Source organism: Athene noctua, chromosome 4 (assembly GCF_965140245.1).
Source record: "Athene noctua chromosome 4, bAthNoc1.hap1.1, whole genome shotgun sequence".
Taxonomy (NCBI): Eukaryota; Metazoa; Chordata; class Aves; order Strigiformes; family Strigidae; genus Athene; species Athene noctua.
This window is the reverse complement of record NC_134040.1, coordinates 57082919-57110389: the sequence shown is the minus strand read 5'-3', so window position 1 is coordinate 57110389 and position 27471 is coordinate 57082919. Positions and strand designations below refer to the sequence as shown.

The following is a 27471-nucleotide window of genomic DNA, read 5'->3' as shown; positions in this document are numbered from 1 at the left end:
TTGATGACTCTCTTAGAAGCGGTGAACGTGGCGGTGCTAAATGTGAAGGAGACAGCAATAGCACATTGGAGGAAAGACAGGCTGATTTTTTAGTCAGCCATGGAGATACTGCGGCCGTGGGGCTGAACGGACGGAGGGGAGGGCAGGTTCGGTGCCAGCCACATCGGGGCTTGGCTAGTGTGGTGGCTCAGAGCAAACGCGGCCTCTGGGAGCAGTGTGTCCGAAACCACACGCTGCTCTCCTTCCGTGCAGTCTGGGGCAGAACTTGTATTAACACAGCGGGAAAAACATGACCTTTTGGAAAGCACGCTCGTTTAGAAGCCACAAAAATGCAGGAGGGATTATGTACTTGAAGTGTTAAAGTTTTAACCTAATTTTATGATGTTCAATGTGAAGGAAATTGATCCGATGACCTTTAGGCACTTGAGTGATGCAGTTTCAGGTAACATCATCAAATGTGCAAGACAGGGTTGTAAAAGAGGGCAAAATGAAAATACATCTATTAAACATTAAAAGCCCGGTCTTGATTTGCTAAAAAGAAAACCCAGACCAAAATGAACTTGCTTGCTAAACATCCTGTTTGGTTTTCTGTTTGTTTGGTTTTTTTTTTAAATTATAATTTAAAAATGAAATTTATATTTAAGTTGTAGATGCTTCACAGATGAACTAAAGTGGAACCATGTGAAAATTCTTTTGATTTTTGTAAGAAAAGCTCTGATTTAAGGCGTGTGGAATCCCTCAGAACATAGTAATATGTTCAGGACAGTTAACTGTAAAGAACAGGAACTGGAAAGAAAAGGACAGACTTCCAGATCAACTTTCAGAGCATGGTAAATGTTCTACTGCGGTTTTTTTTTCTTCAGTCTCAGCATTTAATATTTGTAGTTAACTGAAGAAATAGGTGGATAAAGTTCTTTACAGAACTTAATTAAGTCAAACAAAAGAGGGAGCTCTTCGTACACCTGTCCAGCTTTTCTCTATGATTACTTTACAAAGACCCTGATTCAGCAAAATAATTCCTGTGTAGTAATATACTTAAATGCTTTCCTAAATAGCAAGCCTTGTTGGGAAGGGGTTAAGAGAAGCAATTCATACCCTTATTTTAGTTATTGGTGATTGACAGTGACTTTACATGACAAATTCATGCTAATGTGGGTTTTTTACAAGACTGGAAGACAAAGAAAATTCAGTGAAAATGCAAAAACGTTGTCTGTAGCAGACTGAGATTGTCTGAGTTCACCAAGATGGTCCTGAAGCAATTTGACAATTTTGTGTCGAGGATACCAATCCACAAACCAAATTCTAGTTTTTTTAAAAACTATTGTGCACACTTTCTGTACATAGCTCTTGCCAAATATGAGACTATTACATATAGACTGACATTTTCTTGTAAGAAGCAGACACCATTCCTGCAGTCTAAAAATGTGTAGCTGACACAGTGGTCCTTGGGGCTGTGCTTCCTGGTTATGATGACTTCCTCACAAGGATTGGTGAAAGCAGGATTTTCCACTTAATCGTTCCAGTTTTGTTGAGAGCCTCTTGTCTTCACCCAGTTCTGGGTCAGTAAAGTAGCAAAACTCCCCCTGACTGCACGTTGCAGGATCAGGCCCTGGATGTTCTTTCTTGACATCACTGTTTAACACTTCTGCATGCTGGTGCAGGAAGTTTTTGCGATCTGGTGATGGAAGATTCTGACTGAAAGAATTCATTTTTAACTTTAGATCTGTAACTTGCTATTGTAGAATTAAGTCTATATGTTTAATATATAGACTTTTAATATATTTATATTGTTATATACATTGTGTATATATATATAAAAGATACATATATATATACATGCGACAAAACCCTACTTGATGTTAAGAATTTGTTGGATACCAGAAATATATATATACATACACAGAGAACTTAAGATAGTAAAGATGCCTTTTATTTAAGTTGAAGATTCAACTTTTAAAATTCCTTTGTTGCTTGTGACAGCTGTGGTTAAATTAATAAAACGTAGAGCTACAAAAACTTCCCGAAGCAAGATGATCAGATGAGGTATATTAGCTAGATAAAAATGGTCTGAGTTTGTAGCTGAAAAAACTACCACCAGAGTTATTATTTGGGTAATTGTTGCATTACAACAAATCTCACAATCATAGTCAGTTGGTCAATTAATAGGTGGGCTGAAGTCTACTTTTGCAATAAGCCTAGAGAATCAACTGCCAAGTAAGGCAGCATCGTGAGGGTTTCTAGTGACCTAGACCTTGGGACGATGGAAGTTCTCTGAAGTACTCTGGTTGCTGTCCCTTCTGTGAAGTTCACATACTGCCAGTGCAGTCATTTTCCAACCACTGCTTTCCAGTGGTTGTCCATTTTAAATAAATAAACAACCACAACTGAAATGCAATGTGAAATGTGGAAAAAAACCCCCAAGTAACAACAAGAAAAAGATATTTTAATTCCCTGCTTTTACTAGAGACTTTTGCTGCAGACTCTCTTCCTACAGGCTTTTGCAAAATTGTGGTATTCATATAGAGTGTTAAGAATTTTCAGAATATATTCTTTAAAGATTTATACTAATCGTTGCTAAGTTACATGTCTACTGATTGTAAAAAAGGACTAGTGACCATTTTTGCATGAGTGATAAGAAGGAAGTATATAATTTTCTGAGCTTCAGATATTATACCGTGAAATGAGACTCCTTGTCACATGATGGCTAATCCAATCATAATAGCTGGCGATTTTTGTATACACGCCAGGGTGACCAGGCTCCCCGCAGTTCTCACCCCAACTCACAATACCCCAGAGATACGCCACATTTTCTGCATCAAAACAGACCAAGGGTCCTCCCGAATCACCTTTACAACTGTCTATGGAGCCATCATGAGTACCTGAAGCAAAAGAGGAGAAAAAAAGCAAAAATGAGTTCATATACAAGTGAGCACACAAAACAGAGCTCAGGAGGTTTTTCAGGTCCATGTCACTTCCTGACACCTGTTTCCCTAATGGTCACCAGTAAAGGAGGTTCCTAACCTCTTTGGTCTGTTACTTATTTCTTTTTAAGTGCAGGGCCTCTCTTTACATTCTTGGCTGGCCCGGCCCAAATTCTCATTTGCTTTGATGTCAGTGATGTGAGTCATGTTTTGCCCTGTGCAATAGAGAAGAATTTAGCTATATTGTCTATTGTATCATTAGAAGTAGCTCATTAAAAGTGGACAAAAGCAGGAGGAAAAAGATAAAAATTGTAGGCTGACTACTATGGAAATGAAGCTATCACCATGTGTGTGTGCCTACGTGTCTGCCTTTGGTGTCCTCTCTACCCAATAATTCATTGGCCAGTTCTGTCTGTACAGAGCTGTACAAGAAAGGCAGGCTCTCTACCAGCTTTATGAAAAAGAAGGAGAGCATGTGAATGCTGGGATGGGAGAGCGAGCAACTGTCTTAAGTTCCCTCACTGCAAGGTCTCTGTCACAGTGGGGACCTTTTGCAACACCAGATAGCAGCCCTGAGGCACAAGGGTGTAGGATCCAGCGCTCATTATGAGTTTCAGTGCTCACTGAACTACTTGTTTGCAATTTAGCAAATATAGTGCTAGTGAAAAAATGGATTAAGAGTGAAGGATGTGATAGAAACACTGCTACAGAGCTAGAATATTATCTATGCTATGTCCTATGTAGTTATTAAAATGTATTCATTTCTAATACCCCTACCACACTTTTCTGCTTGATTGATTGACCTAGTATGAAGGAACCCATTCTAAGCATAAGTCTCCAAGTTTTTATAAATGTGACTTCTTTCTTGAATCTCTACATTACTGAGAAAGTTTTGTGAACTTTTCAGAGTTGGAATTACTATCCTATAAAACAAGATTTTATTGCCTTTACTCAGTTTAATTAATATTTGCTTGTATAACTAACTCCTGCAGATACTAGCTCTTAATTCCAAAGACACTATTTGCATCAGGGAGGGGAAATTAACCCCAGATACCCCTTTTCTGATGTTGTCCCATGTGATACTGTCTTTATTCCCTCTTGCTAATGTATGATCACTTGGAACACATTGAAGATCAAGGAGGTAAGTTACAGAACTTGCACAGTAGACAAAGCCAGTATTTTATAGATGTCATGCTGAATTTATCACAAATTATTTGGCTGTTAAATCTGGTTTTTGTTTTTCCTCATCGTTTGTTTAGATACTGCCTTTATTGTTTGATTTAAAGAACACTTGAGACTGTCAGTCCTGTAAGTTGAATACTCATTGCTCTTTTAGGTATTTGGCAATATCTTTCATTACTCAAGAAGCAAAAAATATGTATTTAAAATCCTTATTTTAGTGCTAGAAGTGGCAAGCAGCTTCCTGGCTAGGCTAATCTTAGTTTGAAAAGTTAATTGTATTTTTCCTGGGGTGCAGTGTGGTAGTAGCAACTGTCTAAGCAGAGGAATAGTCACATTCTAGTCAATGGGACTACTAGTGTGCTCTAAGACAGGTATTTGCTTAAATATGTTGCTGAATCAGAATGAAATATAATAAAGGTAGGAAGTTCAGTGGGCTGTATAGTGCTTGTGTCTTTAGAAAACATAACTCAAATTCCATGCTGAAATGTGCCCACATAATCAGAGAAACTTGGCATACTGTCATCTTAACTCTGTTTATAGATATTATGTAATGGTGGATGCATCTAGGCTCCAATGGCCAGCATTTTGTTAATGGTGATACTGTGGGAATTCCCAAGTTTAAAAGATTCCCAGCCAGTATGTCTGACCTTATAAACAGTGGGTTTGATGGTAGAGAAATTATATTAAGAAAACTGATGCTTGCCTGCACATGTCATTTGTTTAAAAAATCGTCCTGGATACAATTCAGAACAATTCTGAAATAAATGAACATTGCCCCACTTGAGGACATATGGTATGTTGTAACCTGCAAAAGAAAATAATAACTTTTCTAAATTAAAAATGGTAAGTACATCTTAGATAGATTCACAGTTGTATATTTGCTTATCTACAGAATATAATCTTCAGCATTACAATCCAGATACCTTAAACTGCCACTAATACTCCATATGAATTGCAGTACATTGTCCATATATGTCAAAATAAAAGCAGAGTGGTTAAATTGCAGAATCACAGAATTGTCTAGGTTGGAAAAGACCTTGAAGATCACCTAGTCCAACTGTTAACCCAGCACTGACAGTTCCCAACTACACCAGATCCCTCAGCACTGTGTCAACCCGACTCTTAAACACCTCCAGGGATGGGGACTCCACCACCTCCCTGGGCAGCCCATTCCAATGCCCAACAACCCCTTCTGTAAAGAAATGCTTCCTAATATCCAGTCTAAACCTTCCCTGGTGCAACTTGAGGCCATTCCCTCTTGTCCTGTCGCTTATTACTTGGTTAAAGAGGCTCATCCCCAGCTCTCTGCACCCTCCTTTCAGGGAGCTGTAGAGGGCGATGAGGTCTCCCCTCAGCCTCCTCTTCTCCAGACTAAACACCCCCAGTTCCCTCAGCCGCTCCCCGTACGACCTGTGCTCCAGACCCTGCACCAGCTTCGTTGCCCTTCTCTGGACACGCTCGAGTACGTTGAAAGTACGATGAAAGCTCACCCCGATTAGAAAATGAGTGATACAAGTAATACATTCTTGTAGTAAGCACTAAAGCAAATACCTTCCTCTAGTCCCCATCCAGAAACCTTGCACTTGTCACCAGCCTTGAACATATACTCTGACCAGGGGATACAGGCAGGTGTGCTGTATTTCAGGGGACATTCTCCACTTGCAAAAGCTTTCAGCTCCAGCAGAGCAATGTCATTTTCATAAGTTGTTGCATTATACTTTTCATGGATTATCAGTTGTTTCAGACTGAAAGTGTCTGTCTCTTTGTCGTGCTGTGCTGTATGCAACAGTCCAATCCAGACACGGTACAAATGAACTCGATTTGCCCTGGAAAAAAACAGTGGAATAAAATATGTTTTGGAACTTAACACAGGCACTGTACATTTCAACTAGCTGTAAACTTTTGCATTTTATCAAAGTTTCTCCAGAATAAAAATACTATATACATATAGTTTCTTTCTGGACTTGATGTTTAGGTTTTTCTGAAGTGTAGCAAATGTAAGGCAGATGAGACTTACTGCTGAATACTGCAAATAATACAGAAAAAAAATATTAATGGCCAGCCTCTGTGTTTAGTGCTGTGACAGAGAGAAAGCAGGTGTTAATGCCTCTCTGATTTCAAATGAAGGAAGAGTGAACAGGTATGGATGGGATGCTGGGACTGGCACATCTTCCCTGCCTGCTCTTGCTTGTTCTGGGGAATACACGACCCCAGGGACATTCTCAGGGAACAGATCCTGGACTTCCCCAAGATAGAGCTGGGGAAGAGAGGACGTCTCTTGTATCTCCCTTTCAGGCAAAGTGTTTATGGTGAACCCTTCCTGCCTCCCTGCTATCTGGCTGAAGAACACCATGTCTCTTCCAACTCATCATTACTTTTTAATCTTTCTATTCACTGCCAAAATGTTCTACTTTCTCTGAATCTTGCCCATTGTTAATGTGGGTGAGTCAGTGTTTTAAATAGTTTTATTCAATAGGCAAATAGGAATTAGCAAACAGGTAGCTAAGAAGGGCAATAATATCCAAATCAATCTTTCTGCCTTGCAAGAAGAAAATAATGCCCCAGTTTGTTGTTTTTACCTGACACAGTGTGCAGCAGTCAGAACCCAACAGCCACCAATATAAACCCCTCCACAGTACACTGTTGCACCTTCATAGTGAATTTCTTTAATTGCCACTTGCCAAGGGAATTCACCCTATTTAAACAACAAATACCCATAATGTGAAATCATAATAATTGTACTAATTTTAGCACATAAAGGGCAAACACACTTCTTGGTATCAACACATCTCCTTGACTGCATCTGGTTGTAAATAAAAAAATATGCTATCCAGAAGTTGTGAATTGGGCTCCATCTGATATAAAGGATATATACTCTAAAAGTAATTTTGTTCAATCTTCTGACTTTGTGCAAAGCCTCCTTCCTTCCAGCTTTCTGTCATGAAACCCCTTGTAGCCAGAGAAACAGATGTAGAATCTGACCTGGTATGATCAAGAATAGCATTTTTGACTGCATTCTGTTTCAAAGGCACAAATTTAAATTCCATTTTGTCAGAACTGTTATTTCTAGCTATAGTATTAAGTATTTTGCTGAATCATTTTCAATGTGTACTTGTAATGCTCAGGTTTGCAACTGCATATTTTACTTTATAAATTGTGCTTCACTTTACTTTCTTTTGGTGCAATGCCACTACTGCTGCAAAACATGAAATTAGTGTTGTAGCCAATTTTTTTATTTCCACACTTTTTAACAGAAGGACAATAATGCCCATTTAAATTGATGCTGAATGAACTCATATCTGGTAAGGAGTTTTTTTTACCTTTCTTGCAGTCTTTCCACCTATGATCCTTTTCCGTCGAATTAATGTGTAATTTGTAAGACCGCAGTGTATTTGGGGAAGAAGTGTCTTTGTCATTTTTCTTTCTTTAACAAAAAGGAGAAATGTATCTCAGAATTCAGGTATCCATTCTCCCTATTTGGAGACAGGTTTATCTTTATCCTGAAGATCTGAGTGCTGTGAATATGCTGGTAGCTGGAGAAGCAGGAAAGCAAAGACCAAAACTTTTGGCATCTGTTTATACTTTGAAAATTGCTTGTGTCTTAGCATCACATTACTTCTCTTCATTTTCCACTGCTGCTTGCATTCAGGCAAATAATTTTAAAGCAGTTCTTGATTTGCTGAGAGTTTACCTCCACCAGTTGCCAAAACATGCAGATGTGAGTCCTGGACTGGAGCCAGGATGAATTATTATGGCATTCTTGAAATTAGTGGAAAGCAAGACAAATAGTAAGCCCCAGAGTGTATATTACTAAATCACAAAGTCTGAATATCTGAATGTTCTGGATCTGGCCAGCTGCCTGGTAGCTAGAAAGCCACTAATAAGAGGCGATGATGTTTTTGAAAGTTTAGTTAACACTTACCTTCATCCATACTGTGATTTTCAGCACCTTTGTCTTTGCCTGTAGTAGAGTAACAAAATACTAAAAATACTGGCAAACATTTAAATTTGTTCTATTACCTGAATGTATGTTTGTGTGCCAAAATGCATGAGGGCACACTATTTCACATCGACAGTAACACTCTCTCAGCCTGCTGCCTGCTGTTTCCTTTACTACTAGACCCTCTGGCTGCCTCAGACTAAAAATGACCTACATCCAGCAGATGATACTCATTCGTAACTACATGACATCTACCCTACCTTCCATGCCTAGGGAGCCCTTCTGCAAAGAAACCCTGAGAAATGGCCTTTTTTTGATTTTTGATCTCTAAAGTGATAGCCAATTCTCCTCCACCGGGAAACAACAGAAATTCTCCCTCCTTCCCCATCAACCTTTAGGAGCTTTCTAAAGGCAGAAGTTGCATCAGATAACAGGATTTTTGTTTGTTTGTTTGTTTGTTTTTGGTTTTTTTTTTTGTTTTCAATTTAGATGATACTGTTGTGTACTGTGTGCCTCCTTTAACAGGGTAAGGGAGGTTATTTAACATGAGAGGTAAATTAAATGCTTCCTGAATCTGGTTTGTCAGGTTTTATTCAAACAAGATGCCCATTGAATTCAGTTCCTAAATGGGAGTTGAGGATTGGGTCTGTTCTCATGTTACTGACAGTAATACTTACATTTAGAGTTCAGTTTAGCTTTACCAATTACTGTTTACCAATAGTGTTTACTTTTTGGCTTTAGACTTTGTCTCTTATCAGAGCAAGGAAAAACATTCTAATTCCAAAACAAAATCTATTCAACAGTGAGAGAACAGCACACAATAATTACTATGTTGACAAACTAGTTGAATTCCTCATCTGTGAGGAAAATATCCTGCCTGTCCAGTTTATGCTTTCTTCACAAATAGGGGGATACCAGCTTGATAGATGGCCACGTAAGCAGAAGACATAATCTGCTTTAAGCCTCCTAAAACATCATCTGTTTCTTTCTTCCTTTCGTTTTCTTGCTATTCTTTACTAGAAGGAAAGGGAGGAAAATTACGTGACCTTTTCCTCCTACTGTGCATAACATAACATTGGGAAGACTAATTCTTGCGTGCATTTTGTTTTTGCCAATCTGTTAAATAATTTAATATTATGCATTGTGTAGTCTCTAGTTACAACTGAGCAGAATGAAAAGTAAGAAACAAAAACATGTTTCAGAAGGAAACCTGCACAGAGAACTCGAGCTTCATCCTCTCCTGTGAGGCAGTCAATTTCTTTGTTACAGACATTCTTGTTTGGAATACAGATATCTGACCGACAGTGAAAACTGTTGTCTCTGCACGCTGTAACAGAGGAGAATTACAAATGTAAATCACAGCAGCATATGATTCAGCAATCTCACATAGTTAGAGAACTTCTTAAAATATAAACAGAATATAATATCCATGTTATGGGGGACTTGGCTGTTCATAAACAGATCATAAAAGCAGGCTCTGTAAGTGTAAAAAAAAATGAATACTTGGCTCTCCTCATTTTACAGTCTTGAAGATTTAAGACTTAAAAAATGTGGATCTCTGTTACCAGTTCAGTATTGTACTGCTAGACTTGGTATCACTCCTTACCAGTTTCATCCACAGCACATCCCCACACTCAACCTCAGCCAAAGGACTTCTAGTTCTGCCAGCATTACTGATCATCTCAAATGAGGAATTTATGATGCTTGGATCAAATTTCCTTCCCAAAATCCAAGTCCAAGATGGCTTTTGGTTGAATGAGCTAAATGCAGGGTTAGGAGTCAGAACTCTTATTTTGAAGATACTGTATATAATAACTTACTTCTTCTAAAATTCTTGATTATATGAAATGTTATTATAAACCTGAGGAGCCCCTTCCTTTTAATTCTTGTGATCGCTTTGTATGTTACCAAAAGCAAAGCAGTGCTGGAATTTATGTCGGGGTTTTTTGAGCTACTTTATAGTCTTGTGTCAATTTACTATTTAAGGATATATGATCTTAATAGAAAATAAGATAGTTTTCTAAAAGTATCCAGATATCCCAGTATGATCCAAAGACCACTGAACTCAGTTGAAATACCTCTTTGATTCCAGGAAGCATTGTTTTCAGCCTATACAGCTGAAACAGCGCTATCTATGTCAAGTGGAATCTGAATAAATGTTCTCTAAATATATGAAGCCACAGGTATTTATTATTTTTTTCTAAAATGCCTGCAACTGTTTTTTCCATGATTATCAGACTAAATTTACTGTCAATTGTAAACCTACAAAATTAAGGTTATTCAGGGATAGTGATGGGATTTGTAACCCATGTTACCATTTGGCACCTGAAACACAACTTCTGAAAGTATTCTCCTGCATTCAGGTCATGATAGATCCATGCCTTGTTTCTTATCAAAATTATTCCAGCTGGAATTGCAGATGCTGAAAGAATGACTGCTCATGAACAAGCAGTGTGACTGGAACTGTTCCCAGATATTCTATGGATTATCTTGTATTAGTAATAAATTTAAGAGAGATCTTACTTTGGTTTAATGATAGTTCATTGGAAAAACATTGTCTTGTTTAATTACTATTGATTTTTCCCAACTAAAAATACATTTTTATTCTAACACAGCTCATTTTCTTGTATCCATGTTTAGCAGTGTCCTAAATAATCTCATTGTATTTTCTCATTCTCTGAGGAAATCCAGATTCTCAGAGATCACTTGCCTGCTTCAAAAAATGAGATTATGCCTACATTTTTTGCACTTGCGTATACATAAACTATGGTTTGATTGCCTTAATGTAGTGGCTTACTGGAAAAAAGACTTCCAGCTGTTACATCACTGTAAAAATTATTTGCGGTTGATTTTCTGCTGAAATGATTTTCAAACAGCTGAGAAAGGAATTTATTACCTCTACAGCACAGTTCATCACTTAGGTCTCCACAGTCATTGATTCCATCACAAATTTTATTCAGAGAAATGCACTTCTTGTTGACACACTGAAACTCACCATCTGAACAAGCTGTGCAGCATGATGAAAATGAAGTTAGTGTGGAAAGGTCTATAGGTTCACAACTGCCCATGAAAATATTCTGCTTGTGCTTTTTATTCTATCAGCATTTTGGCTGATCAACAGTAGGCATTCTGGGGTCCTGTTGTAAATATGCACATCTTTTATAGTTTTAATCACCTTCTCATCAAGTTTTCAATGTGACCACTTAGTTTCCTCCTCCAACTCGCAGTAGACTTGCTAAAGGGAACTTTATTTCTTCTAGACAAGGACTAAATCAGAAATGATCAGTTCAAACCCACTGTAAGTGATTCAAGCGATTAAGATGATGGATGTTCCCTCTCCAGAACTAAGTAATCAAGAGTCTGTGCACTCCTACTTTTGTGGCATAAGAAAAACCTGAGACGATACATAGCTCTTCTAGGCAGCAGCATCAAAGGCTGATGTTTATCAGTGCCAAAGAAAGTCCACTACAGAGAATAGAAGTCAAAACAAGGAGTTAGAAGTCAAAACAAGGAAAGATTCTCCTTGTATCAGTGAGAAACTGAGGAGTCCCAAAACTCCCCAGGAGACATGAACAGTTCCACTACAGTCATGCTAGTCTGGCTACAGTGCTACTGGTGTCCTAACTGATCTTCCTCATAGACAAAACAGTGAGTAGGAGGTTGTCACCTGTCTCTTCACCAGTTAAACTGGGAGAGACAAGACCTGTGGGATACAATATACCATGGTACCCTTGGAAGGGATGGGCAAGCAAACAGAACCATGGGTGAAATGTATTTACTTTTGAGAAATATCTGTAAACAGAGCAACAGTGATTTTCCAAACCCATAAACTCAAGATTGTCTTGACTCAAGACTGCCTCAATTGTCTTAATGTCTGCAGAAGGATTATTTAAAAAAATCAAAATGTTTCAGTGCATATTTGCTGTGGCTGAGAGTTCAGCAAACTAGGTCCTAATTATTTAAAATAAACTTAAAATGAAAGAACCCCAAATAGATATAAACCAAAAAACCCCTACTAACCTCTGAGATTTTCATGGCACTGAAGACTAACAAATCCCTCATTACTATCTCTTGTTTTCATCTCTATGTGACATTCAGCAAGACTTGTCTCTAGGCCCCTGCAACTTATTTTCAGACAGTGCAATGAATTTAAGGCAGATTCTGTGATGTTGGAATCAGCTTGGTAATATTCAGCACCTCTGTGAAGATACAAATAATAATAACAACAAATTATATAATTTCACAATGGATTGTCCACTGTTTTTATTGTTTAGAATTTCTATGATTTTCCTCAGTGTAAATGAATTATGGTCATGGGTAAGAAAAAGAGCAGACTTCCCATGGAATTGTCTAGGGGTAAGTAGGAGATGTTTACTTTGGAAGAAAAAGTAAACAAAGTGCTAGTTTTTGCTGCTTGCTGCATAAAACTGTCCCTAAATCTGTATGTAGCTCTATGACAGTCACTGTGTATCATGATGGATAGAAAAGTCTCCTTAGGTAGCAAAACTTGTAAGCTCAGATCTCTATCTCTATGTGGACACAGGTGAGCCATCATTTGGAAACCATCCTGCATGGGGTCAAGTATCCTTGGTGTCATCAAAACCAATGTGTATTGAGGAAGCTCAGGCCACTGCAAGGCTGGGATTAATAAATTTCATCTCCCTTGGTTGTACCTGAGCAGTATACTCCTGACAGTGTATGTGTCCCCTACCTTAAAGAAATATGGATCGAGTAAATAAGTAACTAGAGAGGCTTACAGTGTGACTCTAGGGCTGAATGCTCTGTCCTAGGACAAACCCTTCTCTGCTATCTAAAGAGATACTGATCAGGACTAGGAAAGGTTTGCTTCTCACCTAGAGGGGAAAATTTAGGGCACTGCAATAGCATTTTTAGTCTTCAGGTAGGGGAGGGGGCAGCCCTATGTGACTAAGTTAAATCAGTTGTATATGTGTATGTACAGGATATAGAGTTGAGCTGAACGTGCAACTCAGGTCATCAGTGTGGTTGCAGGAAAAAGAACAAGTTCTGTGTGGCCATCCCTGGGGTCAAAGCAAGCAATGACAGCAGGGGCAAGGGATGAAGGAAAAGAACATGTTCTGGTTCTTACTAGTCTGGCTGGTGCAAGCAGCAAAACAGAACTGTGCCCTATTGTCAGCTCTCGTTTCTTACTTTTCTCTGCATGCAGGTTCCTGCTCATAACTACTTGGGAACGGTCAATCTATGCACTTTCTCTTACACAGGCCTGAGAGAAAACCTCTGCATTGGTCTTCAGCTTTATTTTAAAAGTAAAACAATTATGGTTTGTATAGTTGTAATTTGTAATAGAACACAGAAATCTATGTTTTGGCTTTCTCTTCCAGGTGTCAACTTAAGCTTTATCAGAATATTGCAGCCAGTACATTGTTGATGAGTTTTCTGCCTTAACTGTTGGCTGGCTGCAACTGACACTTTGCTAAGCATTGTTAGTTTTTCAGATCCCTTGCAGTTATCCAGAGATAAATTCCCCAAACTTACGATTCAAAGCCAAGGTGCTTGCAAGCCACATTTGCTTCATTCATAGTCCACTCACTATCACATACAAGAATGTGGTTCTTTTGATTCAGAGGTTTTACTCGAAGCAAACTTGAATCTCCATTGCCCACAGAGACTGAAAATGTTTCTAAAAAAAAAAAAATTAAAAAAAATCCCCAAATAAAATCATATTATGTAGATATATCTAGTGGAAAGAAGAGCACAGAAACAAATCAGGTCTAATTTTGTATTAAGCCAAAGTTCATACGGAAAGAACAGTAGATTGGGAATCAGAAACTTTAGGTATTATTCCTGATTTTTCTGAGGACTGACTTTGTGGCTTTGAGCCTGCTACTTTTTCAAAATATACCAGTTTTGGGACAAATGAGGGCAATGGTTCCTACCATGTAAGAGTACCTGAAGGTCTACCAAGCAAAGGTTGCATCTTAGTATAATAACTTTCATTAGAGCATTTTTGATAACCAACCAGTAACGCTTCAAGTGAGATTTCCAGAGCCTGTGTCTATTACTTGTGTAGCAAAACTTCTGCTATTTACAGTGGAGCTAAGGTCCTCTGCTTAACTTAATGAATGGAGTCTCTCTCATCCTTTTTAGTAGAATAGGCAAACTGAATTTTGCCACCCTGAGGGCGATGGACTGAGCTGCTTCTTCTGTGGGGAAAGGGAGGGCTGGTACTGAGACAGAGACTGGGCAGGAGAGTCCTGGGCCTGGCTTGCTGCTCCTGCTGCCTCCGGTGGAGGTGGGGCTGGAGGATGGGTAGGAACAGGAACCCCTACTGCTAAAAGAGGCCACCCACCTAGTTAGTAGGAGCCATTTCTCCTTGCACTCAGATGGAGGCTGGGCTGACAAAGCAGCTTGGTGCAGCTTGATGCAGATGAGCACAAACAGCTGCTTGTCACTGCACAAACCCTCACTGGTTTGATGAAATCCACAACGTGATTTCTGTTTTGATGAAATCCACAACGTGAAGATGATGGTGGTGAACATGGCTTACCTTCTCCCCACGCACTCCCTCACACACAATCAGTAGCTTGGCTCCATCCCTTGGACTCCTGCTCCTGTGAGGTCTGTCCCTATCCAAAAGATACCCTCTCTCCTAATGTTCTCAGCAGGCCCTCTCCCACTGTGCCACCCACCATAGTCAACACCTTGCTTGGAAACCTTTGAGCTCTTTCCTGTGTCGGTTTCTTCCCTTTCTACCTGATGATTTGAGCAACCTACCAGCAGCAGGGTGGCCTGGGCCTGTCACTAATTTTATTTTTATGAAAATCAGTAGATGCTGCCCATTTTCAATGACTTCTCATTTTCTGCTTCATGTTCTTACTAGTGCAAGGAAATGAACAGACTTTCTGAGCTGTAAATAGTAAGCATCTCCTTGGCCACAAATGACTGACTGATACATTTTGTAAAATCAATACCTTCAGACATGCATTTTCCCTTGTGCAGAAACTTTGCTTCAGGACGTTGACACTCATAGCTCTTCAGGTGACAATAAGTATGGAAGTACCTTCCATTGGTAGAACAAACTGAAGTGCCATTCTTGGGGCACTGGTAGGGAAGCTTACAAAGGCACTTTCCCTCCACACATCGTTCCCAGGGATGACAAAACACTTTCTCACAGGACTTGTGTGTGTATTTGTTGCTTAAGCATTCTCCTATGAGGTACGTGTCTTGCTCAGCTGGCTGGGCAGGCTCAACCTGCTGAAACTGGTTTTCTTCAGTATTAAATGCTGCATTCTGCAAGGCACAAAATAAAAAAATAAAGGGAGTAAGACTAGGAACTGCACCAAGACTTCTGCAGATCTCTTCACTGACCTCAACAAAGAGTTCATTCATAATCCTTTTTCTATCTTATGAGCATAAAGGTACTAAATAACATTTATAGTGTTTAGTCCCTTGTCTTTGGCCACCTCATCTTTCTCAGTTTTTTTGAACTTTTGGGGTTTGGATCATTCACCTGGTGTGATCTTCACTCTTACTGGTCTCCCACAAGCTTTATACTCTTCACTCTTCAAAATTCAGCTAAAGTGCACAGCAGATTACAAACATTTTTTCAGTCAATGGTTTATAACACACCACAGCAATGGGACTGTAAGCAAATCAAAACATAAGGGGACCTAAACACCAGAAAAAAAAAATCGACTTGTTTTTTTCTGGTTTGCATTTTATTGGCTTGGTTGGCTTTGGGTTTAAATATCACCTGTAAATATTTATGAGCTACTTAGAAACAAATAAAGAAATCTGAAATTAATGATTTGTTTCACCGTGTAACTGCTGAAGTGCCAAGTACCTTACCGAAATTTGAAAATTAAAGTGCCCTTCTTTATTAGCTCTTTTCCTGTCTCTTGCACAGCAGTGGATTTGCAGTGTGGTTGCTGGTCATCACTGGACTGCAAGTACAGATTCTGACCCTTTGTCCAACTGCCTCTAGGTGAGTGACTGCACCTGAGTTTGTACAGCTCTCTGGTGACGTCGCTGCTGCTTGAGTGCTTTTGCTTACTAACATCTATGGGTAGGAAGAATGTTGAAACATGAAAAATACATATGGATGGACTCTGCATAAAAATGGGAGAGAAAAGTCAGTCCTCAAATGTGATTTATCAGCTTTGATTGTGTCAACTGAATCAGTGGAGCTTAAGTTTAAAGTTCTCATGAAGAAATCCTGGCCATAGTAAAGTCAGCAGGAATGTTGTTGGAGCAGAATTTAATCCAACAAACCCCCTTTTAATGGTTGTAGTAGAATCTTACTGAATTCTTCCTGCTGTTCTCAGGTGGGTAGAATCCAAACTGTGAGCCAGATCCTGCTTGGCGTAACTCCCATATTGTACTAGATATTTCTCCTGAATAGGAACAAAAGGTGCTGATTTTTATCTAAGGGTTTCTCTAAAAGACTCAGGGCATATTGAGCACTCAGCCCAGAGGGGCTTTCTGGGACACTTCTGCCAGAAGAGATTCAGCAGCAAACCTTCAGGCAGTACAAGATACCAAACTGCCACATTAGAAGACCGTAATTTAATTTTTTTAAAAAAGAGGGACAGGAAAAATTGCAGCACCTTTCAGCTGTCAACTATGTTTGCAAATTGGGTTTAGGATAGGATCATGATCAAAATCTTTTCCAGAGGCCTGTTACCATAAACCCCAGATAGTATCAGTACATGAAAGAGAAATGGCGAGCTTCAAACATTCAAAGTGGGCTGAAACAAATGTATGAAACACAAATACTATGAAAGGAAACTTTAAAAAAACAACTGGTTTTGATTTTATAACAATAAACTGCTTTTTAACCTTTTTTTTTTTTTTTTTAGCAATAAATTACTGCTGCCACAATAAAATAAATTCTTACCTCTGATCCACAAAACCAAAAGAGAGACAAGAAAACCAAGAAAACCGGGACCGCTTGCATGATGAAATTTTATCTCCCTTTGTAGACAAATTCCTCTGGCTGAGATTCTTTAGAATGTCAGTTGTTATATTTGTGTTTAATTTTTAACCATTAGTAAAATATTTTAAAGTGAGTTTAGAAGTAAAAGTACAGGAGCCTCAACTATTAACTGATAAATCTGATCTGTCCAAAAGGATCCCGCCTCTATTTAATTGGCTTTACTGTAAGCGCAGGACGAGATAACAAAAGTAAAGCCCTTAAAGTAAATCATTAAAAGGAAGCACCTATTAAGGGTACACATTTCTTTTGCTAAGGGAGATTGATCATATCATCACGCTGATTCTCCTGGTTGTAGGCATTCATCTGTGCCAGACTGCTGTAAGAGATGAATGTGTTTTTATATACGAGAGACATATGTCTGCACAGATACGGAGAAACACTCATATCTGTGTAATGTCCTTTACACGCCCAGCTGGATTACAAGCTCACATTACACGATTTGTATCGGGAATTTCCAAGGGTTTGACCAGCCCCTGAAGTCCTCCTCGGAAAGCCGGTTTCCAGGAGCACTTTGGCCGAATCCAGCAGAACCAACCTGGCCCCCTCCCCTCCCCGCAGGCCGCAGCACAGCCGGGGAGTCGCCGCCAGAGGCGCTCGCTCGTTCCCGCCAGTACGGCGCGTGAGCGCGCGCCCCCGCCGGGTGGTGGCGCTCGGGCTGCCACACCCCCGCACGCGGGCCAAAACCAGGGCGGCCCTCAGCGGCCGCGGGTCGCCGTGCCGTGCCGTGCCGTGCCGTGGGCCGCCTACGGCCAGCCGGCCGGCTGAGCCAGCCGTCTGCGCCGGCGGCAGCGGCTTCTGCTCGCTTGCGGCGCCAGGAGGCCGCGGCGTCCCGGGAAGATGACTTGCTTTGGGGTCTTTTTGCGACGGTGCCTGCCGGAGGTGCCGTTTCATTTACGGCAGGCGGCCTCGTTTTCGGCGGCGTGGGCGGTTTCCCGGTGGTGGTGCGCGCTGCTGACGCCAGCGGGACGGGACGGGAGGGCGCGGCGCGGCGCGGTGCGGCGCGGCGCGCGCGGAGGTACGCCACGTGCGGGGAGGTCGGGCTCGGGACGCGTGTGGGGGCACGCGGGAAGGGGACGGAGCCGTCAGCGGCCCTTGGCCTTTCCCAGCGCCCGGGCGCGGGCGGGGCTCCGCGGGCGCGGGGGACGGTGTCCGTCTCGGGGATCCCCGTACGCAGGCTGCAGGCGGTCCCCCGTGGTGCCAAAGGCGCTGCGGACGCGCGCCGAGTGTGTTCCGGCTTCGTGCCGCTCCTCCGCGGGGCTGGGGCGGGAGGCTCGCAGAGTCTTCTCCGAGGGCCGGAGAGTGTCACCTTCAGCCCTCATCCAGTAGGACTGAAAAACCCGCCGTCACTGCTAATCCCTTTTTACACGTCGGAGTGTAGTGGATGACATCTTAGGTGTAAAAGTGATTTTTCATGTGCCTGCGTGGTTTTAGCGAGGGCTGAAACGGCTAACCGTTAAATAAACAAGCAAGGCTAGCAGGGGGCTTTAATTTGTACAGCAAACCAAATGTGAAGTATCTTTTACATCTTAAACAGCTGATTTTTGTCCACGATGTAGGAAGTACTAGAGAATGTCTTTTCGTGGAAGAGGAGGTGGAGGAGGAAGAGGTGGCTTCAATCGTGGAGGAGGTGGTGGTGACAGAGGTGGCTTTAATCGTGGTGGACGAGGTGGCTTTGGACGGGGAGGTGGACGAGGAGGCTTCAACAGAGGCGGATATGACCAGGGGCCTCCAGAAAGGGTAGTTTGTAAGTTACATGAAGAGATTATATTTATTTCCTTTAGAATGACTACTTCAGATCTTTAGCTTGTTCGTTCTTTATTTCAGTATTGGGAGAGTTCATGCATCCGTGCGAAGATGACATTGTTTGTAAATGTAAAACAGAAGAAAACAAAGTGCCTTATTTCAACGCCCCAGTGTACTTGGATAATAAAGAACAGATTGGCAAAGTGGATGAAATCTTTGGACAGCTGAGAGATTTTGTATCCTTCAAAAAAAATGTGTGATATACGATTTTTTTTTTTAAAGGCTGATTGATTATTAAATAGAATTTCTCTAGGATTTAAAAACAGTTCAAGGTTTGGCTACCAGTTAGATGTGAACAGTCACAAGTCTAGCTGCAACTGTTAATGTCAGTAGGTGGCTCATTCATATTAAGTGCCTGTATCTTAAAGCTTTTGTGCATTAAGGGACCTTGCTCATGCTCCAGCTTATTACTTAATTATAAAGATGAGTTTGTGCTAGGATGTCCTATTGCTTGTTGTCCACCTTATTACTTAAACTGCCAATAAAAGTGGGCTTGTGCTAGGACATCTTCTCGCAAAGCAAGCCTGTTGAGACAGAGGCACTGGGGCTGTTCTGTGGTCACTGCCAGATTGACAGAAACTGACAAAAGCAGGACAACTGGGGGAGTAACCCTGTAACATGGCAGTTTGACTTAGCTTGTGTTGGTTGGTTGAGCATCAATAACTAGCTGCATGCATTTTCCTCTCCTGTGTTAAATGTGAAGTAAAATGTGCAGGTTTAAATCACTCACCCTCTGAATATATTAATTTTCAGATTTACTTTTTTATCGGAATTATTTGAATTTCAGAAACTTGTTTTCCTACAATAACAATATTAAGAAAATTTATTACTGGATTTTGCAGCACCTTGCCTTCCCATTTAACCTTGAGTTTTAATTAAGCAGAGTTGGACTGTGTGTGGGGTTACAGTGTCTGCTGCTTCACAGCAGGATGAGACTGGGCAATGTGGTTGGTTCAGCAGTCCCTGCTGGCTCTTCCCTTTGCACAGCCGGGCAGTTGTACCACCCAGCAGCAGCAACACTAGCAGAGCCCCTGCAGCATGTAAATTGTTCTAGATAAGCCTTGAGGTCACCCTGGGGCTAAAGGAGTTGTCACTTGCTAAACAAATTTGTTTCTTTACAATTATGTTTTTATGTACTTTTTCCACTGGTATGTTCTTCCTTATGCCTTAATGCATAGGAAAAAAAAATGATTTTGCCACAAAATACCGTATTTGTAACTATGAAAAAACCCTGAGACAAGTTGGAAATAGTTTTTCCTGACTTTATAATTGTAATTTTTCATTTGTGGTGATGATGTTTAGCTTCATTTATAAAATACTAATTTAGAAAACTTCTGAATGTGCTTTTCATACAATAATCAAAATCAAAATTTCTAGTGTTTTATTACTGCTGTGTTCCTTAAAGAAACTAACAGTATTTTTCAGTGAAACTGTCTGAGAACATGAAAGCCTCTTCATTTAAAAAAATGCAAAAGGTTAGCCAATCTCAATATCAGAATTCTTCTGTATGTCATCAGATAATAAAAGCTTTATTAAGTTTTTATTAGCTTTAAAATCTAGTTGTCCTTTGTAAACGTAAGTTTTCATTTCCTCTTCCTTTTTGCTTTTGTATCTGCCACGTTCTTCCTTCTTCCTGCCCTGCAAAAAAAAATGTAACAAATGAAACTCACGCAAATATCATCTGTATTTTAATAACTTTATAACACTGTGATTTATTTCTTGCATGCTTGCTTTATTTGGCTATTTGCAGAGGACAATTTGACATAAAGGGCTAAGACCAAATTGTGGATATTTGTAGTTATTAATGTGCTCTTTAGCCTTCGTGTTTTCAAAGCCTAATGGAACTCTCCTCCTGCAGTTTTACATTGATCCAGCAAAGCTGCTACCCCTTCAAAGATTTTTGCCAAGGCCACCTGGAGAAAAAGGTGCTCCCAGAGGAGGTGGTAGAGGAGGACGTGGTGGTGGACGTGGAGGAGGAAGAGGCGGTGGTAGAGGTAAGATCCCAAGAATGGAAGCTGCAGAATGTTGGGGTTTTTTTGGTGTGGTGTGGGTTGTTGGGGGTGGGGGGGGGTGGGGGGTGTTTGTCTGTTTTTTTGGTTGAGAGGTTCGGGTTTTTTTGATAAAGCTGCCATTGAGTACTTGCACATCAACAGTTGTATTGCAAAGTAAAATGTTATGCATATTTCTGTTTGGTGACTCAGTGGAAGAGACAGTCACGTGTTTTCCAATGGCAAGACCTAGGCTTCTGTAGCTAGCTAAATAACAGCTCCAAAACATAGGGAGGAGAGTATGCTGATTTATAACAAAGATGGAAAGCGCGACTACTACGCAAACTTTTGGTAAAAGGTTACAGATAATACACACTCAAAACTCGTCAGTGAAAGCTGTGTTTTTAGTATGTTTTAAACATCTAGCTTGGACAAAATACTTGAAATGCGGTGTTTGACAGAGAGGTGAATGACCTGGTAGGTCTCATCCTTTGCTTTTTGAACATCATCTGCAATGTACTTCTCAATTAAAGCTGAAGTTAATTTTTTTTCTTACATCACAGTTTCTTGCCTCTTCCTACCCTACCCCTTTGCAGTGAGGCACAAGTGTTTAAAATTTTTTTTGGCTTAATGTTCTGTTGAGTTGTAATAAATTACTTACTAATAGTTGTAATTATGTTTTTGCTCTCATGAAAGAAGTTTATCATGGAGTTTTGTTAATGTCTTTTTAGTGTTTTGGATGTTGTTTAACACCTGATATACAATACCTAAAATGTTGCACATGATCCCTAGAGGAGACAAGGTACTAGTAGTTTGCCTAGTAATACCCATCAATTGACAGTTTTCTGGTTTTCTGTTCTCCTTTCAGAAGCTGTCAATGAAATTAGTTGTTATACGTAACAAAGAATTTATATGCCTTTCAAAGTGTAATTTCTTTCCTATGTTTAGGAGGATTTGGAGGAGGAAGAGGTGGAGGAAGAGGAGGAGGATTCAGAGGAGGAGGAAGAGGTGGAGGAGGAGGATTCAGAGGAGGAAGAGGAGGTGGAGGAGGCTTTCGGGGTGAGTGTGAGGTTTTTACATTTCAGTAATAAGAATGGCTCTTGTTTTATTAAGCTTTTAAACAGAATGTTGTATTTTTTAGTCTCTTATAGGTGTTTATAGTTTTATTCAAAAAGTTTCTGTGCATCACAGTAGCTAGCTTAAACCAAAGCACAGTATTCTGCATTTTTTGATGCTTGTGTAAGACTGTGCTAGTTTTTTGCATTCAAAAGGGACTGTGAGAACAGATAATGCTGATAAATTTTGTTCTATCAACGATTTAGTGTTATGTATATAGTTTATTTGCTTTAAATGCATCTAAGATGTGAATTGTTCAGCGTATTTTTCTTCCCTCTTAAAATAGGAAGAGGATATTAAAAATGGAGCCATGAGTATCTCGCCGCTGTCTTACCGTATCATCTGCAGAGATGAAGAATGAGGAGAAATTTTTGTAAAGGACCCTGAAAAAGTTCTTTTTATAAAAAACTTGAAGTTGTAAAATGACAGTTATTTTTACACTTAAAGACTGTTGATCAACACATGAGGAGAGTGTAGCCCAGGCGAAGAACTGAAGACTGCTGAGAATATACTTGAACTTTTTAAACTAAGCCAGGATTCAATGTTACTCTTAAACTGTTTGTTTCTGACAAGTGACATAGTCAATCCTTGACTTCATGTTGGAGTTCGGAGTAAACAATCAATTGAAGTGTTTTTTCAAAAAACCCTGCTGGTTCACTACATGCACATTTGTTGGTATGAACCTGTTACCTATGTGTGATCAATCTCTAATTCTTATCCTCTTTTTATATTGAGTCTTCTGAGTTGCTGTACAGAGGACAGTGCCATTTAAACAACCTTTGTGAACCTTTTGTTTACAAAGTAAACTTCAAACCTTTGTGTTGATAGAATGTTTTTATACATAACAATGTATAAAAGGAAGATAGCAAAGGCTCTTTTGTGGATTTTTATGTATGATTTTTCTGTGGATTTTTCTCAATGAAAACCAAAGGCATTAAGACCAAGGTTAATACTGTTCATAAGTCACCTAATTGTATCTAATTACACTGATACTAAAATTGCTAAGAGTTTTTAACTGCCCCCACCTCCTCATTAGCCTCTTCAGGTTTTGATGTCCTGGCACCACACCTCTGTGGTGCTCTGAGCTTGCTTAGGGCTAAGATGAGAGAGCCCATCACAGGCCTCGTCTGCACATGGTGCTTTCAGTTAAGTATTCCTTAAAAAAAGCATGAAAAACTATGCACAAGTCTTTGGTCTCTTTAATTGGATGCAATATGAGGGTTTTTGAAAAGCACTGTCTCTTCTTAAGGATGGAGGAGAACAGGGTGCTTCTCTTTATATTTGGAAATACAGTAAGAACAGAAAAGTAGAATCTCCCCAGATTTCATCTGGAGTCAGAAGTCCTTTCACAGACTCTCATACCGAACACTTTTGAAAAGGGATCTGTAGAATAATCTTATCTACATGGCAGTGTTCTGAGCATCTTGTTCGATGTGGAAAGAAGTACATTTCAGAATACTTTTTAATTAATGAATGCAGTAACAAGCAAATGAGATATTGACCTTCTGCTTAACAAAGAGAAACTGGTAATTTGTCAGCACCAGGACTGGACAGTTACTGGCCGTTTTAACAAATGTGACTGTCAGTTTGAATAATTTCTTGAACAAAACTGGAAACAAGGTAGCAAAACAAATGTTCAAGAATTCAATTAAGTCTGAACAGGTGCTGCATTGGATAATAGATAAAAATGTTATTCAGCTTGAAAAAGCAAACCACAAAACTGGAATTTCTGCGAGATCTGCTTTTGTGAGAAGACACTTGAGTCTGCTGTTCAACCGCAACACAGTCAGGAATTGAGGGACACTGATTATTTTCCTTGTATTGCTACACACTTTAACCAGGTTGGTTAAGTCCAGACCTCTGGAAATGTTCAGACTTTTGTTGCTGTGTATTGCTAGGCCTAAGCGATTTAGGGCTCTGATTTGAGGCATTGTAGAATTGCCCTTTAGACAAAATCCTATTCAAGTCATTGCATCTCTGGCATGTCACATTGCAGTTAAACAGTACCAACCTGCAGTGAAGCTGGAATTGTCATTACTTTTGTCAAATTTGTAATTGCATCCTCTGCGGTTCTGTATTCACTGATGCTTCAGTAACTAGTTGTGGGTAGCTGACAGATCTTCCCTTATTCTTCTGGCCTTGGAAGACAACACAGTCCTCACTCTTACACTCAAATTCATGCTCTTCTCTGCTATTCACACTGCATGCTTTAGGGTCGTTCTTTTTCCCAGGATATCAGAAGACTGTACAGCTATCACCTTTAAACTGCACGATGTGACAGCTGATGTTTCAGTTGCATGAAGTGCCATCTTGCAGCCTAGGACAAGAAGCGTATGCTTTGAATCTCACAGCAGATGGAGCAGTGAGTCTGAAGCTGTTGCAAGGCCAAAGCAAAGACTTACATCTGTGTGCAGAGCGGTTAAAGAACAATATCCGATAGTTGCCACTCTAGAGGGAAGATCAGCCTCTTGATTATAGGGAACTGGATTGCAGTCTCAGCTGAGAAGTGGGTGAGGAGCATTATGGCATGGCCTACACATACAATGTTGGATGGGATTACCACAAATATCCAGAGAAAATTTACAATCGTAGCTCTTTGTGGAGCTTGTAGGATGTTCAGATGCTGAAGGAAGAACGTCCTTAGGTGTGAAATGAGCTGCCATATGAGCAAGCAGTGCTAGACTGCTGTGCCATGTGCCTTTTTTTTTGTTTGTTTTTGTTTTCCTTTGCCTGAATTGGGAAGGATCTTGTTTGGTTGTGGCAAGACCCATTCAGTGCCTGTTCTGCTTCATCTTTGTGCCATGGCATGACTCTGCCCTCCTCCTGCAAGTAGTTGCTAATTAATGGATGAAAATTCAGTGTCTTAACAAAATTAAGATGACATGTCTTGTCGTCAGTGTAGTGCTGGAATGAACTAAAATACAGGTTGTCTAATTTTATATGACACCTTCCTCCCTGTCTTGAACTTTTTATTCAAATCCTATCTGTAATTCTGTTATTGTGTTCCTGAGCCTAGTAAGTGAAGTGTTTGAGTTTTATATATGTGCTTATAGATATCCTAGGCTTTTTCTGCAGAGAACAGGAAAGGTGGGCTCACCAGACCTTGACAGAAATCGGTATGTTGGCAGAAATGGGAAGTTTTCATGTAGTTGTATGTAGTGTGTGGAGAAAAAAAGTCACGATGCAGTCTGAAGCAAGGGGGGTGGGGGCAAGGTGTTAGTGTAGGCTCTCAGTGACAGTTTGGTGTTTCCTGGGTTTCCCCTCACTGGCAGCCTTTGGAGCAAATGGCTGGGCCACCTGAAGAACTTCTCACCTGCCACTCGCTCGAGCAGTGCAAAGGGGGTTTCTGTCCTGCAGTGTTCCTCTCAAGCTCAGGTGGAAGGTAGGCTTCAGTGTACCCCACTGCTTGGCTTCCCACCCGGGGCATGGCAGAAGTGGTGTCACCTGCCTGTCTCCTTGTCCACTTGTCAGTGTCTGCATGTGCTCACTGGTGACAGGCAGAGCATTCAACAGCCAAGTGGTCGCAAGTGGATGGGGCCTGACTTTTAGCTGATTTTGAAAACGACTGCTGGTAAATCACAAGAACCAGATTGCTTAAGGGTATTTAGAATATCTGAGCTTTGCCATACTAAAATTCTGGGTTTATTTTTTCTATGTGGGATCTAAATCCTTGCTAAACAGAAGGTAGTACCTAGATGTGTATTGTAAAGCTTAAATTGTTACCCATTGAGAATGGCTTTAGTGCCCCTGCATTCCTTCTTGGAGAGATGTTTTTTCTCCTTGTGTTTTCTGTAGTTGCTGGGATAGGGTTGTTCAAAATAGTTTATAGATTTGCTTTGTTACTTTTTCAGGGGAATTTGATGATGTGCAGAAAATAATCGTGGTATTTTAATGTATGTTTGCAGCACTGGCTGTTGTTGAACAGAAAGAATTCTCTCTAGCGCTGACGTGAAGTAATGGATGTTTGCCTGAAGCAGTGCTGAATAGTCACGTACATACTGGTGCAAAGTTTCTTCCAGTTGTGCAAAGTATTGTCTTGGCAAGAAACAGCGTTGTCATCTTCAAAAAAAAAAAAAAGCATAGCTATTGCATGAAGTATTGACAAATGACAAAGCTTTTTGGAGTTGCATATTTTTCGAGGCATTTTTTTCAGTCAGCTGAGTATCTCTTTAGAGTGAAACTTTTCTAATCAGCAGTTTAAATCTAGTAAAAATCTGTGAGGGAGGAAAAAAAGTAATTTATTAATCAGTTTTCCATTGGGTTTGAACTATTTGCATGTTTGTGAAAAGGGAAGTTCTGCCTTATAGAGCCCTCTAGTGGTGATGTTCTTAATAACCGTGGGAGCGTTTGGTTTGGTTTTGGTTTTTTACTACGGTTACCACTGAAAATAGGAAAGAGGCTTTGGTTTTGGTTTTTAATTCTTTTAATGCAAACGTTACGTTTCTTCTAATCACTAGTGGATTGACATATTCTTTACACATAATTGAAAGGAACTTGCTAAACCCTGTAATGGGTTTTGCATTGTCCCATATCTCTACAGATACCTGAAAACTGAAGAATGGACTTAAATAAAAATTACATTTTGTTGCTAAAGTGGTAAGGAAAAGCATCACTTGAGGTTATAAAGTGCCCCTCTAGTAATAGTATCTGTTACTGGAGGATAGAAACAACCTGAGGTTTTGGATGGGGTTTTTTTAGGCCATTATTAAAAAGCAATGTGCTAAGCCATATTTTATCTGGCTTAGGAGCTGTGGTTCCAACTTTCTGGATTATTTGTATGATTTAATATTTAATTCCTTGCTTTATCTTTTTGGCTTTGTTTTATGAACTGCAGTGTTCCAGAAAAATTACTTTTAGGTTCATGATAAGTAATATCTGCCTTTAATTTTCACTTTTTTCTCTCAATTCCTGTTTCTGTAAAATTAGCTAAATTAAAGAGGAGACAGAGACAATGTGATGGTATGTAGGATGGGCTGCACGTAATAGAAACTTGAGTTTCAACCAAGAAGTATGTATAAAATCTGTATGGTCTCATTAAGTGCTACTCTAAGTTTGGAATCTTATCTGAATAAAAATAGTAATGCTTTGTTTTTCTGAGACATTCAACATTGCAAGCTCTGACTTCTGTGGAAGCTTCAAGATCTGAGATGCTTTTGAAAATCTTGCCAAAGTTTCAGGGGAGGAAAGCAAAGGTATCAATTTATCACTGTGCTTTTATCTTTTGAAGCAGGACTATGGGGCACTAGGGAAGTTGCTTCATTGCCAGACAGATCGTCTTTCCTTTCAGAACCCTCCCACCTTGTTCCTGCCTAATACTCTTATGACAGGAAAAATACCATAATAATACAAGTACCCTGAGAACTGTGAGTGTAGGTTTGTGGCATTAAAGAAATGTTTGCTGGTAGAACTGTGACACATGATCGTCTGTAGTAATGATGACTGAATGTCATGACTGCACAAGTTTTATATAAAAATTTTCTTACCTTTAGATTCAAATGGGTGAAATATGCAGGATGTCTGTTTTGGAAAGCTGAGGATTGTGAGGGA

General features: G+C 40.0%; 2 protein-coding genes across 3 annotated transcripts; one reads left to right on the top strand and one right to left on the bottom strand.

Moving 5' to 3' along the window:
- Window positions 1-1930: 1930 nt before the first annotated feature.
- Window positions 1931-16978, bottom strand: CFI (complement factor I). 2 transcript variants are annotated; one of them, XM_074903972.1, is made up of 12 exons: window positions 16919-16978; window positions 14994-15312; window positions 13558-13702; window positions 12064-12242; window positions 10940-11050; window positions 9254-9370; window positions 8026-8064; window positions 7424-7527; window positions 6683-6798; window positions 5655-5929; window positions 4807-4908; window positions 1931-2879 (listed from the first exon to the last, which is right to left on the bottom strand). In XM_074903972.1, the coding sequence occupies exons 1-12, from the start codon at window positions 16976-16978 to the stop codon at window positions 2662-2664; spliced, it is 1785 nt and encodes a 594-aa protein (XP_074760073.1). In that variant the 3' UTR covers window positions 1931-2661. The 2 variants fall into 2 exon arrangements, with proteins under 2 accessions (XP_074760073.1, XP_074760074.1); XM_074903973.1 differs by having other exon boundaries at window positions 14994-15273.
- A 748-nt stretch (window positions 16979-17726) lies between these two features.
- On the top strand, window positions 17727-27025 carry GAR1 (GAR1 ribonucleoprotein). Its single transcript, XM_074905452.1, has 7 exons — window positions 17727-18032; window positions 18574-18761; window positions 18842-18996; window positions 20236-20295; window positions 20679-20814; window positions 21757-21867; window positions 22211-27025. Exons 2-7 carry the CDS (start codon window positions 18587-18589, stop codon window positions 22222-22224), a joined length of 651 nt encoding a protein of 216 aa, XP_074761553.1. The 5' UTR covers window positions 17727-18032; window positions 18574-18586; the 3' UTR covers window positions 22225-27025.
- The last annotated feature ends 446 nt before the right edge of the window (window positions 27026-27471 follow it).